This window comes from Electrophorus electricus, chromosome 14, assembly GCF_041902795.1.
Source record: "Electrophorus electricus isolate QZ-2024a chromosome 14, ASM4190279v1, whole genome shotgun sequence".
Lineage (NCBI taxonomy): Eukaryota > Metazoa > Chordata > Actinopteri > Gymnotiformes > Gymnotidae > Electrophorus > Electrophorus electricus.
The window spans coordinates 14410806-14428147 of NC_137510.1; the positions used below are offsets into that span (position 1 = coordinate 14410806).

A 17342-nucleotide genomic window follows, 5' to 3' on the forward strand; every position below is an offset into this window, starting at 1 on the left:
GGTCATTCAGCACACTCTCAAAATCAGACCTATTTAACAGTATAATGAAATGTGAGTATTCAGAAGGAGAAGCGCATTAGAGGAGCTGTCTACCTTACCTAATCGGAAAAATCAAACTTATTAGAATATCAGCATGAGCGGATCAACAAAAAAAAAACAGGAATGGGGTGACTTCACTTAAAATAATTGAGCATTCACATCTGACTACAGCATGGGAGTTAACAGGTTAATTTAAAGCTTTCAATAGGAATAAGTGTGGAGGGACTAAGTGATCATTGAATAACATTCCTAATTTAATGATTCTATAAGAAGGTAATAATTTGCAACAAATAATAATCATCCAGATAAACTCCAAGAAAACTATTTAGAAATTCTACTGGACGAATATTCTGATGCACATTTTTTGACAACGCTTTGTAAATAATAATAATAAGCATATAATAGTAAATAAATATGAGAGAATTTGAAGCTAATTCCATTTATTTGTTCTTTATATATTGGTTATAACCACTTATTTTACAAAGATACTTTTTTAAATGGTGTGACAATGTTTATAAGATAATGTGCTTCCATGACTCACAGCTTTGAGGGTTACTTATCTTTAACTGCTTGTGGCATCACGGTACATTTATGTTGCAGGTCCAACAGTTGCATCATACTCCCTTCCAGTTAGTTATTTTAGGTTCTACAAAGTTCAAGTTCAAGGTAATATCAGAAAAACTACCAATTATACCACTAAATTCTATAACTGTGAACCAATTTGTGCTCACGCTTATGTGGCATAATGCAACTGAATACAAATTAAACATGCAGAATTGGAACAATAAAACCCACAGATAATCACCATGTGCAAACTCATCCGGGCCAGTATGTGATTTGCAACATGAGTTTTATTCAAATTAAGTCACTATGCAAAGGAAAATCAGCACTGATGCACATATGTTCTTTATTGCATGCTACTGCCAAAATCCTACTTTAACAAACAATGGAATAAAGGAAAAGAGCAATGAACAGAAAATGTGAAGAAGGCTTCAGTTACCATTCTGCCTGTCTGCAGTAATGACCTTGTTACTTGTAGCACGCAGAGTTACAAGTCATGTCTAAGTGACACATTATACATTTCAGTCCTTCAATGCAAACCTCTCTTAGCCCTCTTAAGGACACATTAAATCCTTAATACCAGACATAAAAAACAGCATCCAAATGCCCAACAAAAGAGCCTAAAGCAAAAACAACCCTCATTAATCCAGTTCCACAGCCAAAAAGACAATTTCAGATACATGTGAACACTGACAATGGAGCACACGAGATATGTAGCTGATGTGTTAAGGTTACGTTGCAGTTCTGCTAATATGAATACTTGTTCCAGGTAGGAGTGGCTAAAGGGCCTTGGGGGGACCTCTCCACCACAATGAGCTCGTCAGGATTGTTAAAGGCCCTGTAGTGAACTAGCAAGTCCTGAATTGCTCGCTCCTCCACCTACAATGGCAAACAAAGAAAACAGGAAAAAAGGAAGGCGATGAGAGGAAAGAAATGATCCAAGAGATGCTCCACACATTTAGGGGTGGTGATGTCTGGAGCATCCCCTCTACACTGAAGTTCTTCTGTGTTAGCACAACTCATTCAAGAAGCACTGGATACATATACTACACAATCTGCACACTACTCTTCCTGTCAGTTTGCCATCCTATATCTATAATACAGAACTTACCTGTATCAATGCCAGAGGCTTCTCTCGACTCCGTATGAGGGCTGCTTCCTGCTGCTTTTCTTCCTCCACAATGGATGCAAAGGTCACCGTGGTGACAGCAGTCGGTGGGCTGCCCACCTGCCCAAGCACCCATGGCCTGATGGGACAGGAAAAATGAGCTGCCGGCATGGAGGGTTTATATTGTGCAATTTACTGATTTGCATGCAATTACTGATTGTGCATACTACAGCATGTTATGTTATTTTATCTTCTTTTAGATGGAAAACAGAAGTTGAGTTACCCAACATAGTATGTTTTTTTGTAAGTATATTTGTGTATTAATTAATGCATGAAAGATCCAGAGGTTAAGTATGTACAAACGTGTAAAAAAAAAAAAAAAAAAGCCTACATGCAATAATTTCCAAAGCAGCATGTTTCGTGAGCAGATGAAACTACAATAACAGTAGACTATGCAGTGTGTCCTTGCAGGACTAAAACAATATTTCCAATTCTGAAAGCTTGACAAGTTCCAAAGCACTCAAGCCATCAGCTGGACATTAAAGAATAGTCCATTCCTAAGACAGCATCAGCAGGGACACATAAATCCTGTGTCCTGTCTTTGATCAGCTGCACTCAGGGTAAACCACGCACACACACACGCACACACAGGCGCACGCACACGCACAGATTACTTGTGACATAGCCTGCCCTTATCAATCTAGATTATGAACAGAACACTGACTGTATCCACTGACTCATAACTGGTACCACAGTACGCAGAGGACATAGGAGGACGCGTCTTGGTTGGACGCCAAGAAACTGTAGCCTGATATCAGATCAGTACCGGCACCAAATGGAGGGAAACTCACTGTGAGATTCTGCCCAACCTACCCAACACACATCATGGAGAATCTCAATCATCCATCCATGCCTAAATGCACTGTTAATTATTAATTAAAACCATCCTATAGGTGTGTGGTTAAAGTCTAGACCTTGTCTTTTGCCCTGTACAGTTTGCTAGCCATCCATCAGCTTTTCATCAATGGTCAATGTCTACTGCCATGCAGCTTTTCAGCCAGCCTCTTCCCTGATGATCACGGGTCAGTTTCTGACCTCCGCTAACCACAACACTGCTGGTTGGGTATTTTGGAGTAGAAGAGCACTCTCAATCCAGCAGTAGCTGGATCCAACATAGGTCAAATTCCTAGAATCACTAAAGTTCAGATCAACATTCACAACCATACCAGGTTAGGGTTAATACCATGTGGAGAATGGTATTCCACTAAGAGAAGCCAGCTTCTACTGTGAAATTTCAATTCATCATTAAATTGACAGTGAAAGCAGGGGATCCATGTGTGTCTGCAACATTTGCTGTATGAACCAAAAAGAAATCTAGTAATGGAGGATACCATCAAATCCATATTTAAATATAACAGTGCCCCCTAGAGGTCTGAAACAGCAGGGAAGTGCAATGCCTAGCTGTGAGCATGGGGTTGAATGGAGTGTTCGGGGTCTCACCGTGCAGGCCTGTCAGTGTTGCTGGGCTCAGAACACTTAAAGGTCACTCTTTTGGCACATGTGGCCAAGGTGCCCGGCAGACCTCCTGCAGCTGGGGGGGAAGCTGTAGACGGCTTACCACGCTGCTCCTCCTCCACCAGCACATCCCGGAAGGAGAGTGAAGGAGAGGACAGCACCGCCGTCGCCCTGAACACACAGAACACGCTCTGATCAGGGCCAGAGCTCTCACAGTGTCCTCCAGTGACTGAGGAAGAAGGGGGAAGTTGTCTGGAAGGGAACAGGAGGAGGCACACAGCAGAGACATACTCACCAGGTCTTGGTGGCAGGCTTCGCTGGAACAGCATCAGGGGGTGACTTGCCAGCCACACCCTCCATGCTGCCCTCCCTGGATGCCATGGCCATCATCTTCCTCTGCTTCTGAGACAATTTATTGGGGATGGCTGATGGCTTACCGCTGCTTCCAGATCTGAAGATTGCACATATGTTAGGGTAAGCACAATGGGAAAAACATTTCAAATAACTGAAATGTTCATTGACTTAAAATAACACTTCATAGTGTTGACACTTGACCTAAGCACGAGTAGTTTAGAAGTACTCAGAGAACTTGTAGAAACACTCACGAGCCAGGGCTTTTCGGAGCGGCTCTGTAGTTTAGAGAATTGGCCTCCATCTCCATAATGGCCCTTAGGTCCAGGACAGGTGGTGGGCGAGGGAAACTGAATACAGACACAAAGACTTCTTGCCAAAAGGTACACTGTTCAAAGCCACACAAGGTCCAGATACTACACTTTATACTTTATTGTAAATCAAGGTCACAATGTAAGCAAGAAGGAAGCAATGGCTATTCATCAACAATGAGGAGAGTGGAGAGGCTCACTTTGCCTTAACCCTTGGGATTGGTTCAGGGGTGGAGCACTTAGGTGCAGATCCAGGTCTCAGTGTGGGGGTGTTCAGAGTCTTCCAGCCATATCCTGACTTTTCATCCTCAAGTGCAAACACACACATGTTGCCAGTAAATAAACTCAGTAACATTTTTATACAGTGTATGTACATATTTGTGGTACTGTGACTTTACCTGTGCATCAGTTCTGTCTTGAAAGACTGGTGACTGAAGGTCTCTAGGGCTGCCAACCCCAATGTAACTGCCCTCTGAATCAGATGTAATCAGCTCATGAAGAGATTCCACTGAGCAAGCCTTCCCTGAGTCTACCAATCCTGTGAGCATTAAAACCCGTGTTAGAGAGGTCAGTTGTGTCGATATGGACCAGCTTGGCAATGTAAAGTTCCAGGTGCATTCGCTGTCAGCATACATTGCTGCAATGCTTTAGTATGTTCTGAAACGTACTGCAGTACATGTTTCTACTGTTTTGTGTTGGACTGCTATAAATGTCTGCTATACTTAAAATATGTAGACCGTACCTGAAGGAGGTGTTGTTGGAATAACACTGGTGGGTGAGCTCTGGATGATATCAGACAGATTGTAGCCTCCTGAGCTATTGGAGCGTCGCCGAGGTTTCCTCTTAGCTTTCATCTTGGCTTTTTTCAAAAGACTTTCACTGAAAAAATTAGGCAATATCACAACTCTGCACTAAACAACAAGGGCAGTACCACTTGTTAAATCGAGTCTTAACTCAACTTGCAGTTCAGTGTCAGCAACTGAGATACACGGAGTGTGAGTGAGCAAGTCGCCATAAGCATAGTAGGTTAGTTACTGAGTATTAGCATACTGTATCAAAGAATTAACCATAAGTAGAATAATGTCTTCAGATACTGGCAGCCATAGAAGCTGGGGAAAGCAGGTCATTCATATATATATATATATATATATATATATATATATATATATATATATATAAATAAATAAAAACATCCAAGTTACTTCTGGTTTATGTTTTCATAATATGCGTCCTGCACTCAGCTGGTAGTAGGGGGATTTTTGGTTTTAATAAGCAGTTTAACGCTGAAAAAATATTAAAATATTATATTCTTAATACTTGCATATTGAGCTCTCAGTGTAAACAGGACAAGACAAAAACTAGTCAGTTCCTTAAAATCACTTCTTTACAGGGCATAAAGAAATGAACAGAGTCAGGTTTGGAAGCCCAGTGTTAGAGGTCTAGTGAGTCGGAACGTACTTGCAGGACTGCTCGTGTTCAGAGCTGGTTTTACAGGTGGCGGCTGAATCCCAGCTTATATCTTCATAGGCACTAAGATCAGGGGCATTGAGATAAGGGGTAATATGTCGTCTCTGCATGGCTGGAATCTGAGGAAAATCACAGCATGACAGAAGAACCTTATAGCTGAGACTGGATGACAACAAACAGCACATATAATATTTGTGCATCATAAAGCACACAGCCACCTGTGTGGATATAAACTCACCATTTTTCTATAAGCATCCGACAGCTCCACTAACACATCATCACTCAAAATCTCTAGGGCTCTGGGACAAATAAGAATTTTTAAATTGTCAGAACACCTTTGGAGCCTTGTCCAAAATGAGTTTTAGGTATGCCAAGCCTTGCTTTACTATAGATTCAAATATCAATTTTTTTTACAACCAGTAGCTTATAAAAACATATTTCCCCACATAGAAGTAGAACTTTTCCTTTCATTTTTTTGCTGCTAAACAAAATAATACATAATTTTTAGACACTGTAGACCAAATTCTAATTGACAGGGTGAATAGGAATTTTCACCTGGACTCGAGCATGGCGGCCATGTTGAGGCCGATAAACTGTAGGCAGGAGAGTTTGAGCTGCTCAGCACTGTACACCACGGCAAATTCCAGTAGCTCGGCGGCGTTCTTCAGAGTCACTGCACACATACCAACAGCGCTCACATGAGCGTCCCACATCACTCGTGTGGTGCAGCTAAAGGAGGCGCATCGCATGCAGCGAAAGAAGCTTAAATGGAGAATAGAACAGAGCGGACTCACGGTTCTCCGTCAGGGCCACCTCGCACATCTCTTTCAAGCGAGTGATGAGCAGTTGATCGGCCACCACTAGCACATTACACACAAACTCCACACTCAGAGACTCTGCAGCAGACACAGGGACACATGGCTCACAGAGTGCATTTTACACCTGACTCAAAGGATTCACAAGTCCTTAAAGAAAAATACCTCTAACAGTGGGTGACTCATCTGTGTAGATGTACTCCAGTATGACCTGCAAGACCTTGGCACTAGTGGGCATCTTCAGTGCATTACAGCTGGTGGACTGAAGGGGGCAGAACAGGGCAACACAACTCCAATAACTGCTGAGTGGCCAAGCTGCCAGAGGCTGCATGTACACTCAATATACATGCATGAGCAAAGGATGTACAATCAAATGGGATAACTAATATCTAACTTTTCTTTCAGACATGTTCATACCTCTATCCAGGTGTTCCCCAACATACTGTTAAAATACTCTGCAAAACAAAGTGAATGGGCAAACTTGAGAAATGCTGGAAATAATTTCCTGTTGTTCACAGTGATAACTTTCAGCCTTTATTGTGTAAAGACACGTAATCACTTAGTCAGCGATCCTGAACAGCAGTTTAATGCTAAATAGACTTTTACTGAGCTAGATAGCACATGTAAACACAGACGATACTCCACTGCCTGAAGGAGGTCTGAAACTCATGTTAAGTAACCACATCACATCCTATGTGGCTCTGTTACCCAGCACATTGGCTTTGAATGTTTGCTTTAACCTGTGAGAACCATAAGTATATGAATAATAACGCTGTTTTTTCCTGGCCAGTTGTGTCATTTCATCATCCTTTCAAGCACAAGAAAGATCTGATACTGTATGTAGTCTATGAGTGCAAAGATCTGATACTAAATGTCAGATCTGATACTAAATAACAGTACAAAAGATCTGATACTAAATGAAATCTCTCTGTACAAAGATGTGCCAGACAGGTTGCAGGCACGCATTTATAGAATTAAAGTACTAAATTTCCTTTAAAATTCGAATTATTTTTAAAAGGGCAACATCAAAACTGCAAAGTAACAAAAATGTGGTAGTTAATTGTGTATTCTCTGACTGTTTATGACTGCAGTCAAGTGAAATGGCTCTGTGTCAGTAGATTTCTGAAGAGAAGCCTCTGGATTGCTTTGGGTCACGTCATGTGCTATGACGTCAGCAAGACCAAGACACACGGCTTAAAACCACTGAACATGTATAGGTAGTGACATTATTTGAAGGGCAACAATCTTGCCTTCCAGAATATTCGGGGGTTTTTTGGCTTGGGAGGAAATAACAAACCTTACATTTAATGTGACATCCAAACATGGACATCTACCTGCTGTTGGGTTGCTTTACTTACGTTTGTATTTTTGCTGCTTTATTACACTATAATGTAGGCTACATCAACCATGTCATCCACATACTCTTTTTTCCCTAAACCGAAAGATAGTTTTGTCAATAAAATAGTGAGGATGTATTATAACATATGTTAGCTATATTTGTAAAAGGTTCCATAAGAACTAAAAATTCCTGGACACTGGCTTATATATGAAACGGATGAACCAGCAGTACTAAAGGGTGAGCCCGGCTCCGATACGTCACCGTCAACCATCGTGCTGCAATCCTGATCGTTACTTAGCTGCTCGTCATAGTGCTAATGTAGTATTTCCATAACTGGCCTGTCCATGACTGAGGCACAAAGACCAGATCAGAACCCAAAGAGAGTGCTGGGAAGGTACGCGGGCCTAAAAGGCTATTGGTGTTGCTCTTTTGAATGGTTCCCTATAAAAATACATGCGATTCCTATATGGTTCACTCTTTTTTGCATAGTACATTCATTCATTTCCCTACTCTGATATTATCTCCATAGTATACTTAATAGGTGTTAATCAAATCAGGTGTTCTTCTTAACTTAAATGGTTAAAAAGACAACAGAGAAATATATTTCATTACACCACACCACAATGTAATTACAAGACTAAAAATAACTTACCAAGTCGGGCACACAGAACACACTTGTGACAAGGGAACTCCTTCCCGTCATCAGACCTCAGGGTGACATCACAGAGGTAGGGACTGAGAGATTCCAGAGCAGGTTTCACAATCAGAAACCCGAAGATTTACATCACTAGAAAGTAAATGGCTTGATTCTTGACTCACCATTTCTTCTGGTAGAATCTTGGTTTGTTACCAGTCTTCTTCTGCACAACATTGATCTTCCCATTTTCATATTTTACTCCGTCAAGCCTATGAATGATGAAAAACAACAACAACAACAAACAACAACAATAATTGAATGAAACTAAATGACTTAAACGAAAACATCCAGAAGTCTCACCTTGCAGAGAGACTACCCAAGCCTAGTTTTTTGGCTACTCCTTGCAGCATCTTCACTGGATTGGAGCTAGGTTCGCCCTTATTCTTCTTTCCAGACTTGGCACTTTTGTTCTTTGACTTGTCTATCTCACTGGGAGCCGAGGGAGGCAGGGAGCGGTAGACCTCCAGTGCGGAGCGGCCGCCCAGGCCCAGCTCCTGCAGACTGTGGATCAGCTGCTGCTGCTCCTGTAGGGGGCCTGGGCTGAGGCGCGGGGTGGCCAGCATGGCACCGTGCACCAACATCTCACAGGAGTCGGTGTAGACAAAGCGCAGAGCCTGCTCCAGCATCTCAGGAGAGACCTTCTCCAGGATCAGAAGGTCACAGCCCAAGGCGTCTGTGCTCCTCCTCACTTCACAGCCCCCTTCGTCGGCCTGGCCAGTCTCGGAGAGTAAGAGCTTGCGGAAGAATTCAGAGCGTGTGGAAAGGACGTACTTGTGGGCAGGAAAGATGCGGTCGGCGGCCTGAAGAGTCACATCATGGATGCTGTCCGTTTCGTCAGCTTCAGCCAAAAGCTGCTGGAAGTGCTGGGTGAATAAGGAGGTTGAAACTGTGGGCACTTCATACAGGCTGTGCAGAGAGAAGGGAAAGTCACTGAATTATCTTCAGCTAGGGGGAGTAGCACAAATATTTATGGGGAGCTTGGGGGGTAGAGGGTGGTCTAAAATGTGATGCAGAGAAATGGTGACAATTAAATGATGTGGTTAATCAAAATCTCATTGGGTTTAGGTTTAGACCAGCACTGATGGACAGCTCTTGGAAATCTACATTCCTGCCTCCAATCTTCTAACAAAACCTGATCTGGCTAAATCATTGCCTTCTTAAAACCCTAATTAGCTAATCAGGTTTTAAGACACTGTCAAGAACTGAACTCTGCACAAAGCTCCCCAAGCAAGGGTTGGTGGCCACTGGTCTAGATAATGACAGACTCTAAATTTCAGATAGGTACAGTTGCTCTCAATGACGGGACTGATGGGAATTGTGTGAAAATATGCATCACCCCCCAACCCTTTTTTAAATTGCAAGAACCTTGTTTTGGGATCCGACTGCAGTACCCCAAAATTCCGTCCCTTGGAGTCCATGGTGATGCTAACGGCTCGGTGGATGTAGGGCAGCTTTTCCAGACGAATGCGCTCATAGACACCTACACCTTCACAGTGAGCACTCACCTCTGTACCCACACCTGAAAAACATTCACTTTTGGATTACATCCATTTCCCTTAATCAGATTAAGTCAGATTTCATATTATAAGTAATAGGCACAAGACATGAAGATTCTATGATGATTGTAGTTTACCTTTCTTGTCAACATTCTTCTTATATTCTCCAAGCCACTGGCCACTAAAGCCCTCACCGTCCTGCGTGACGAACATCATTTTGTTGTTGCCAAGAGCAATGTCAGCCATAAAGACCTGTCGACCATAGGCCCACCTACACTGCCTAACTAAGGTGCCTACGGAGCGCCAGCAGAACACCTGAAAGATGGAAACAAAAACAGAGGGAGAGAACAAGAGAGACAAAGACAGATGGAGAGCCAGAGAAAGGACAGAAGTGATTAAGGCTGTCCCTATCCTTTAAGCACATTCAACACTCTACTGTTCTATAAACAAACGTAAGCAAACGCAGAAACTCTCACCCTCCCAGCTTCATCCAGGGCCAGGATGGAGATCTTCTCACCCCCACTCTCATTAAGGAGCTGGGGATCCACCCGATGGTCCAGGCTTCCTCCGCTGACCACTACTTTCTTGATATTGAGTTGCCTGCAAGACAGAATCAATCACCTTAAAATCTATAAAAAATATTTTTAAAAACCCAGCCAAACCTCAAAGTTGAACTGCAACTTATTCATAAAATTTTATAAAAATGCATTAACTTTCTGTAATACAATTAATATAATTGAAAGTAATTCATTTTCATCAAAACCACTAGTGGGTGAGCATATTAACACACCTGCATAGCTATGTGACTATGGGAACAAAATTATGCCACTGTCTGACCATAACAGTTAAAAATCATTGCATCATTTCTTATGTCCACCACCCCCTCACCCCCTAACATACTGCTGACGTATTCCTGAGAAATGCATCTCACCGGTTCCGGTGTGCTTAAGGCCTTGCTCTGTCTACTGGGACTATACTCACTTGGAGGCCAGCTTCCTACACTGATAGTCAGCAAGCAGGTAGATGTCCCCCTTTTCTGTCAAACACACAGTGGCACCATTACTGGCTGCAGCCATGGCAATGGTTGTGTCCTTGTAATGTAGAGCAGACACCAGCCGGGGCACGATTACACACTTCTCTCCATTTGGGTCCAGCAGGTAGCCTGTGGGTGTTCAAATACAGCACAGGCAAATAAAAGCAAAACAGTCCAAATTATATAATAAAGACATTAAGAGAACATTTACAGAACAGAACATTAACAGAACAGAATATTTCAGAGGAAATACTTATTTAAAAAAATAAAAAGTAATGTGGCAGCTTAATATTTTTGGTAAAAAAAGAATGTTGGCAGAAAAAAAAATGTCCTTGGTTTTATGACCTAGAGCTACACACAGATATCACTTGTAGTTTCTTACCCAGCTGCCCTCCATTCAGCCCTACAGTGTAGACTGCATCTCTTGTCCACAGAACAGTGTGAAACCTTCCAGCAGCAACACCAATCACACTCCTGCCTTTGAGAGACCTAGAGGTCACCTGCACTCAATAGTATAAGCAAAACTCACTGATTCTTCACCCCTTCCAAACACCTTCTACAGTATGTGCACTTTCTACAGGTCTGAGCTTCTCTGACCTGTTTGGGCACCTGGCTGGCAGCTGGAGGAGGTGCCAGGCCTAGCTGGTGGTATGTGTTGAGGCCAAAAGTGTAGACATAACCTTCCTCAGTCAGAACCACTGTGTGATCTCTGGCTGCTGCAATTTGTGAACAGTGATGAGAGAGGAGCCCCTCTACCATTCGAGGAACCTGAAAAATCCATAGACACACTTACAACATTGTGGGAAGAGGACCTGGCAGGCATCATATCTGACACTAAAACAAACTGCAAAGAGGAACCCACCAAGTATGTTTGTTCATCCCCGTGTCCAAGACGTCCACCCTGACCATGCCCACAGGTGTAAACCTGGCCTTTCTGAGTCAGAAAGACAGAATGGAACTTGCACAAGACCACCTAAGAAAACAGACAAACACACAAATGATGCATTAGAACTGAATAAAAATGTTTAGATAAAAACACCTTAATTAACACCTGAATAATGTCCATGACAAGGCCTGTGAGGTTAGGTTTAAGAAAAATCCATAAGAGTTAATGGCATGAGAGCAGCATGTACCAGCTGTGTTTTATTCCTCATGCATGTTTGCTGAAATACTTTGTGGTGGTGCAAGTAGCAGAGATAAGCCAAACACAGCATCATATCTAACGAAAGGCACTCTGTAGAGAGGAAATAGATGTTCTGTAAAGCATCCCATGCATAAGCCAAAGTCAGTCCTGCACGCAAATGCCTTCTCCCTCTGTCACATGTTCAGCTTATTGAATTAGAGCATGTTATTAATTAATTAATATTTAACTTTAAGCATCTGCAGAACAGCAGGGTTGGCACAGTGGCTTCTCTTTCCATGGATGGGGCACCTGAAGGCTGATGAATGGTTGGGGAACATGATCCCCTACACACTGAACATTATGAAAATTAAGATGCTTCTGAAATGAATACACCAACAACTATATGAACTCAATGCATCAGATGACTACTGGGTGGAGTTCTGTTGGGGGCAGGAAATAAAGAAAATTAATGGTCATTGGAAAATTGTGACGTCCCAAGCAGGGGGGGAACTCTATTTCAGTATTTCAGTGCTGTACATTTCAGTACATACAATGCACTCTGGCTCATCATTCCAGACATTCCAGCACACGGGACTTGAACAAATGGTGATGAGGTTAATGCCAGCTTTAATTTGAGGATAATTACATCTGTACTGGGTGGCGGATAACTGTCGCACAGAATGTTTTATATACAGTACCCCTGATTTATCCTTCACATTTCTGCAAATCTCAGACAGACTGGGAATTGTGTGAACAATTTTTGGTATATAAATAAATAAAACCAAATCCATCCAGTGCATCCTGACCAAAGGACAAAGACCACCCGAGACAAACTCTTCAGATTCTACACATTACAGCTGGTCTTCTGTTACACAAGAGTTGCCATTGGTGAGATTTACTTCAATGATCTGACTCAGGAGAAAATAGTAAGTGTAAAACCATCACAAGAACTGATGTCTGGTCAGGGCTTCTGTTCTCTAGACCCACAGGATTTCATATTTAGTGGAAATTGGAAACCTTGTGATCCATGTTATGGCAAAAGAATTTAATTGAATAGCACAATTTCAAGCTTCAACAAGTCCATGCATCAAAATTAGAAGTTCAGCAGCAGAGTGCATGTGCACATCACCTGAGCTGCTTAAGAGTGGCTGTTCTCACATGCCTGCCAAAGGGCTTGGTCTGCCCTGGCCTGGCTGTACAGAGCACTGCTATCCTACAACATGTAACCTAACCGCACATTCTCACGATCTTTCACTCATCCGCTCATAGGAGTTTACAGACGGCTTCTCCTTTCAGAAATGCTTAAAACCCCAGTGAAAGGTTGTCAATCACCATAGCCCATTGCATGTAAGCGTACACTGTTTAACTGCCTGTAACAGCTAATGTAAATGTAAATGAGACCCCAAAATCATTGAGAGAAAAGTAATGGTCTCCGTTTGATACATAGCATAGACAGCTTTTATTTACAAGTTAGTTCAGCTGGCAGGTCGAGGTAGGCATTGTAGAGCTATTGAGGTCAGTATAGTGTTATCTAAGAGATTTACAATACACTTTCCAGCTCTGTCTCTGTGAACATTACATATTCATTAAATGAAAGCATGCTTAAATGGGTACAAGTATGAACTCTGAAGCATATCTGAGAAAAGCTAGGAGTCTTTACACCTAAATGCAGCTTTACCTTAGGTCGTTGTAGGTAGACATGTTTAGGAATTTCCTTTGAAAGTATTCTACTCAAAGTCCTTTATTTAATAAGCAGTTCTTAACTGAAAACAGTTTTGAATAATTTACACAACATTCTACAGGTGCTCTATAACTAGCTGCTGGAATAAGTAATATGACAAAGGTCAGGAAACAATGCCTCATAGGAAAAAAAAACATGAATGCAAAGTGCAAAGATGCAATTAAAACAAATTTTAAAAATCCTGTTTTTGGAGTTTTATCTTGTATGTCACAATGTGGAAATAAAACAGAGGACGTGCCAAGAGCATTCAGAAAACAAGGACTCACTATCAAAATATCTTAGTGATGTCCAAAAATTACCTGCTTAATATATACTCCAGTTCTGGCAAACAGGTCCACAATCTCAGGATGGTGTCTACTCTCCTGGTTTCCATGGCCAAGGCTAAAGTTGCTGTTGTTCCCCCAGGTATACACTTCAGTAGGATCTGGTAGATGAGGGCAGACAATTTATGAGGGTATCAGTATGAAAGATTGCTGAACATAAGAATGTAGCCTGTTATGGTTTTAATCCCAATAGATTTCTTGATCACAAGTAACAGCCTGGTAAATATAATAAACAATATAACAGATTATTGTGTTAAATGTGCTCACCGGAGCTCTGGAACACAACATGAGCAGGGCGGTCCTTCATAGTTAGATCCAGAACAGAGTCCCTCCTTATCCGGAATAGACAGTGCACCGCCATGCTATAACCCAAAGATACAAAGGTTCAACAACAACAAAAATCAAACTATACAAAACATTTGTGTGTGAAAAAGGCACAGAATTTAAACACATGCATACACACACACACACACACACACACACACACACACACACACACACACACACACACACACACACACACACACACACACACACACACACAGAGAAGAGATTCATTTCCCCCCCGATCCATTTAGCTCCAGACACCACTAGTGAGTAATCAAATAAAACTGACCTTAATGAGGGCCAGGAGGCAATGGATTTGTCCATAGAAAGCACTACGATGCAAAGCTGTCCAACCAGACTCCTTGTCCTTCACCAGCAGGTCAGCGCTCTTGCTGTCCAGAAGCCACTCCAGCAGGGTCCGTTTCCCAAGGGAGGCGGCGAGGTGGAGCGCTGTGCGCCCAAACTCATCTCGCAGAGTGGCAGCATTGTGGCAGTGGGCTGACAGAAAGGCCTTCAGACGACCTTCCGCGCCACCCGTCACAGCAGCCACAATCTCTTCCGCGTGGCGAGGGGAACGGCATTTCGGTGTGCATTCCTGTGTCACTACACTCATCTTAAACACTCCCAGAAAACCCTAATCCTCCCACAATCAGCAGATAAAGCCTTCCCACTGTAGCCTTAGCTTCCAATAAATAACCTCCAAAAAAGATAAATAATGCCACCTTGATGAAACCCTACTGACAAACAAATGTCAGCTTACAATCAAACTTCCTGCAGTCAAAAGCTTTGATGATAAATAAAAAGCAAAAAAGTACTCTTCAAAAAACTTGGAGTGCTAGAATTGTGCATGTGTTCAGCTTCCACTGCACCCTAGCAACCCCGGGGTGAAAGGCCACCCTTACATCAGTCCATCATATCAACAATGCGATCCACACTAACCACCACGGGAAGGACCATCAATAACACCAAAACTGATAAATATTTGGCTATTTCTCTTCTGTACAAAAATTTACAAACATTTAATCAATTATCCAAAAATACTTTCCTTGTACGTTATCTAGTTTAGCTTATTGTGCAAAAGGCAACAAATTCTGCAGCCCCCCAAAAGTCCATCTAAGCAGTCCATCAAGTTTGAGGGGAAAGACCCCCCAAAACACATTACCTTTTTAAGCCTCCATAATTGGTAATGGTACCTGCACGGAAAAAAATAGAAAAAAGAAAGATTTGATAACTGAATTTGATTTTAAAAAGATCAGATAACAAGTAAATTTCACCATGCTCTAAAAGTGCTGGCTTTTGCCTACATTTTTCACTTTTACTACTGTTGCTGTTTATCTAAGACACTACTTAAAAGCACTTTGAATTTTAACAAGTTCTAAAAAGATTTTCAGTAGTCAATTAATTTTATTTATCTCTCTCTCATATATATCTCTCGCAAAATAATTGGCAGATTATATTCCAATTAGTCAAACTCTAAATAAATGGCTCTTCATTAGTCTAGATTTAGTTTTTGGTTCTTTTGCTTCACTTGACTTACAATCAAATGTCCAGTCTATATTTTTATATATGCTGTGTCATACAGCAGGCCTATCCATTTTACAATTACAACTACCATGTTCACCCCAAATATTTGTACCTGCACGGGTCTACGCATTCAATAAAGTCAGCAAACATTAACTAATATTACGTATATAAAAAGGTAGTCAAAATTGTAGTTAGTGAAGTATACAAAGTTTCCAAAGAAAGAAGATGCTTCATACAGAGATTTGTACATTTCGTACATCGGTTTATTTCACCGCAAGTTTGACTAGCTCTATATCTACTGCCTTTATTGTCTGGAGGGGAATAAAACACACACGGAACTCGATATATTGGATTATGTGTTATAGAAAAGGCTTCAAGCCTTGGCAACTATCTAACTAACATTAGCCAAGTCAAATATTCCTGCAACTCCAGATAATTTGACAGACATTTGACATTTGACAAGTAAAAGATAGTACTCATTAACCCTAAACTTAGCCTGAAGTAATTAGCTAGCTAACCTAGATTAGTTACCTTAGCTAGACAGTAAATGTAAAACTAGCCAAACGCCTTCTGTTTTCTCTGACCGCTGTCTAGTTTAGTTAACTAGTTTGCCTAGTTAAACCTGAACTGATCAAACATTCTTATGCATTTATATGTCTTTACAAGATGAATTGTTTGACACTTTCCAAGTTAGTTAGCAAGTCTCGATTGCATAACAGCAGAAGGCAATGCGGACTCAAGATGTGGCCTATCAAAAACTTCACATATTTACATGACGCCTTTTACCCAAATCTATATGTGTGAAAATATTAGCTACACCTTCCATATCGAAAATATTATTGAGATAGTCGGTTACTTAACGCGGCTCAATTAAATCCAAAGCTAGTTTAACATTAGCTAGCTAGCGTTAGCTACCTACATTTAGCTAGCTGTTTAGCGAGTTTTATACAATAACCTGGACGTTGTTGTGCAAAGGTGCACACACGTTCAACGTAAAAAGTCAATACAAATTGTGTATTCTTGTTTTATCCATAAATCCAGCTAGACAGCTGTATAATCGGGTGAGCTGTAGGCTAGCTAGCACTTCAAGTTCTGCAAATTCCCTAGCTAAAGCTAGCTCAGTTTGCTTGGTGTGACATCATTAGGCAAACTCTGCAAAACAAGCTCCCATCCTACCTAGACCTCACCAACAAACCTGGTCAGAATTTCGTTTTCTCACCTGCCGCTAGATGAAGGAAAAAGCAGCATCTGAGTCTGACTCGGTACGACAAATCCTGAGGCACATCTTCAACGAAATACTCCTACTTTTATAAATATTCCACAGAGCTGCGGCCAGTACCAGGTTAGCAAGGCAAGCCCCCAGAAGGCATAACAAAACGAAGACCTCGGATTGGCTCCCGAAATGCTGTATTTTCAATTTCTATTGAACTGTTTCACATTGACGGCTATATTTATTATTAATACATTTCGCTGCTTGATTTAGCATAGTCTATGAATATATACAGAAATTCTCATGCGGCAAATAAAAATGTATTTCTACAGCGGGCATCTACATCAAATGTTAATGTTCCA

General features: G+C 41.6%; 1 protein-coding gene across 1 annotated transcript; it reads right to left on the reverse strand.

Annotated features, from left to right (window-relative positions):
• Nucleotides 1–872: 872 nt before the first annotated feature.
• Nucleotides 873–17326, reverse strand: ibtk (inhibitor of Bruton agammaglobulinemia tyrosine kinase). Its single transcript, XM_035530773.2, is given in 29 exon segments — nucleotides 873–1479; nucleotides 1712–1847; nucleotides 3209–3394; nucleotides 3519–3674; nucleotides 3829–3924; nucleotides 4086–4192; nucleotides 4284–4423; nucleotides 4628–4764; nucleotides 5344–5471; nucleotides 5591–5651; nucleotides 5908–6025; nucleotides 6147–6248; nucleotides 6333–6429; nucleotides 6585–6622; nucleotides 8159–8241; nucleotides 8326–8412; nucleotides 8504–9109; nucleotides 9569–9722; nucleotides 9837–10014; nucleotides 10176–10299; nucleotides 10681–10861; nucleotides 11115–11232; nucleotides 11330–11500; nucleotides 11595–11705; nucleotides 13896–14020; nucleotides 14187–14245; nucleotides 14247–14281; nucleotides 14536–15439; nucleotides 16990–17326. Coding segments are annotated over 28 exon segments (3990 nt in total). The 5' UTR covers nucleotides 14860–15439; nucleotides 16990–17326; the 3' UTR covers nucleotides 873–1347.
• Nucleotides 17327–17342: the final 16 nt, after the last annotated feature.